General features: G+C 49.4%; 1 protein-coding gene across 1 annotated transcript in view; it reads left to right on the top strand.

The window, feature by feature from the left end:
- The window catches only part of NEK8 (NIMA related kinase 8), a 15,490-nt gene that overhangs the window by 5,986 nt on the left and 7,646 nt on the right, over positions 1-1,858 (top strand). The window contains 1 exon segment of the mRNA XM_012809768.2: positions 490-695. Coding sequence (XP_012665222.1) covers positions 490-695 — 206 coding nt within the window.

Raw genomic sequence — 1,858 nt, 5'->3', positions numbered from 1 at the left:
GGTGCCTGTGGTCCCAGCTACTCAGGAGGCTGAGGCAGGAGACTCGCTTGAGCCCAGGAGCTGGAGGTTGCTGTGAGCTGTGATGCCACAGCACTCCACCCAGGGTGACAGCTTGAGGCTCCTGTCTCAAAAAAAAAACTTACTGTACTTCATGCCTGTGCTGAAACTGAAGTTTCACACAGAGTCTAGGACTAGTTCTCCCTTTTCTTTCTTTCTTTTTATTTTATTTTTACTTTTTGCAATTTTTGGCTAGAGCCAGGTTTGAACCTGCCACCTCTGGTATATGGGGCCAGCACCCTACTCCTTGAGCCACAGGCACCGCCAGTTCTCCCTTTTCTTAAACTCAGTGTTCTGTGCATTTGATTAGATGACCTCTTAGTCTAAGTGCCCATTTTTGTCTCCTAAAGAACAACCATTCACCAGGTCTGCCCTGCCTGATATGTGTCTGGAGGCTCAGCTGGTACCTGTCCCTATCCTCTCTGTCTCCAGGATTGTGCACCTGTGCTTGCGCAAGGCTGACCAAAAGCTGGTGATCATCAAGCAGATCCCAGTGGAACAGATGACCAAGGAAGAACGGCAGGCAGCCCAGAATGAATGCCAGGTACTCAAGCTGCTCAACCACCCCAATGTCATTGAGTACTATGAGAACTTCCTAGAGGACAAGGCCCTCATGATCGCCATGGAATATGCACCAGGTGGGTCAACCTCCTTGCAGTGGCCTGGCTGCGGTGGCCTCCCACTTCTAAGACAAACAGGTCAGCCAGCTTCTCCTCCTTAGAATAGCCTTTCTGCTAAGGGTCAGAATTACAGAATTCTGGCTTGCTGCCTGTAGTACAGTGGTTACGGCACCAGTCACATACACCTGTGTTGGCAAGTTTGAACCTGGCCCGGGCCAGCTAAACAACGGTGACAACTGCAACAAAAAATTGCTGGGCGTTGTGGCGGGTCCCTGTAGTCCCAGCTACTTGGAAGGCTGAGGCAAGAGAATCACTTACGCCTAAGAGTTTGAGGTTGCTATGAGCTGCGATGCCATGGCACTTTACTGAGAGCAACATAGTGAGACAAAAAAAAAAAAAAAAAGTACAGAGTTCTGACCAGAAGTGGTGGCTCTCGCCTGTAATCCTAGCACTCTGGGAGGCTGAGGCTGGGTAGATTGCTTGAGCTCAGGAGTTGAAGACCAGCCTGAGCAAGAGCGAGAACCCATCTCTACTAAAACCAGAAAAACTGGGGCAGTGCCTGTGGCTCAAGGAGTAGGGTGCTGGCCCCATATACCGGAGGAGGTGGATTCAAACCCAGCCAAAAGCTGCAAAAAAATAAAATAAATAAAATAAAACCAGAAAAACTAGTTGGACATGGGAGTGCATGCCTGTAGTCCCAGCTACTTGGGAGGCTGGGGCAACAGGATTGCTCAAACCCAAGAGTTTGAGGTTGCTGCAAGCAATGGTGCCATGGTACTCTACCTACAGTGACAGAGTAAGATGCTGTCTCAAAAAACCTCCCCCAAACCAGCCTGAACAAGAGTGGGACCCCATCTCTACTAAAAATAGAAAAGCTAGCTGGGCGTTGTGGTAGGCACCTGTAATCTCACTACTCGGGAGGCCTAGACAAGATGGTTGCTCAAGCCCAAGAGTTTCAGGTTGCTATAAGCGATGATAGCATGGCATTCTACCCAGGGTGACAGAGTGAGACTTTGTCTCCAAAAAACAAAACCAAAAACAAACAAGAAGGCACTGTGGCTCAGTGAGTAGGGCACCGCCCCATATACCAAGGGTGGTGGGTTTGAACCCAGCCCCAGACAAACTGCAACAACAACAAAAAAATAGCTGGGCATTGTGGTGGGCACCTATTTTCCCAGTTA

The sequence above is a fragment of the Otolemur garnettii genome, unplaced genomic scaffold (genome assembly GCF_000181295.1).
Source record: "Otolemur garnettii isolate 467f Iridium unplaced genomic scaffold, OtoGar3 scaffold00112, whole genome shotgun sequence".
Classification (NCBI taxonomy): domain Eukaryota; kingdom Metazoa; phylum Chordata; class Mammalia; order Primates; family Galagidae; genus Otolemur; species Otolemur garnettii.
The sequence above is the reverse complement of the archived record's forward strand: the minus strand, read 5'-3'. Positions and strand labels throughout refer to the sequence as shown.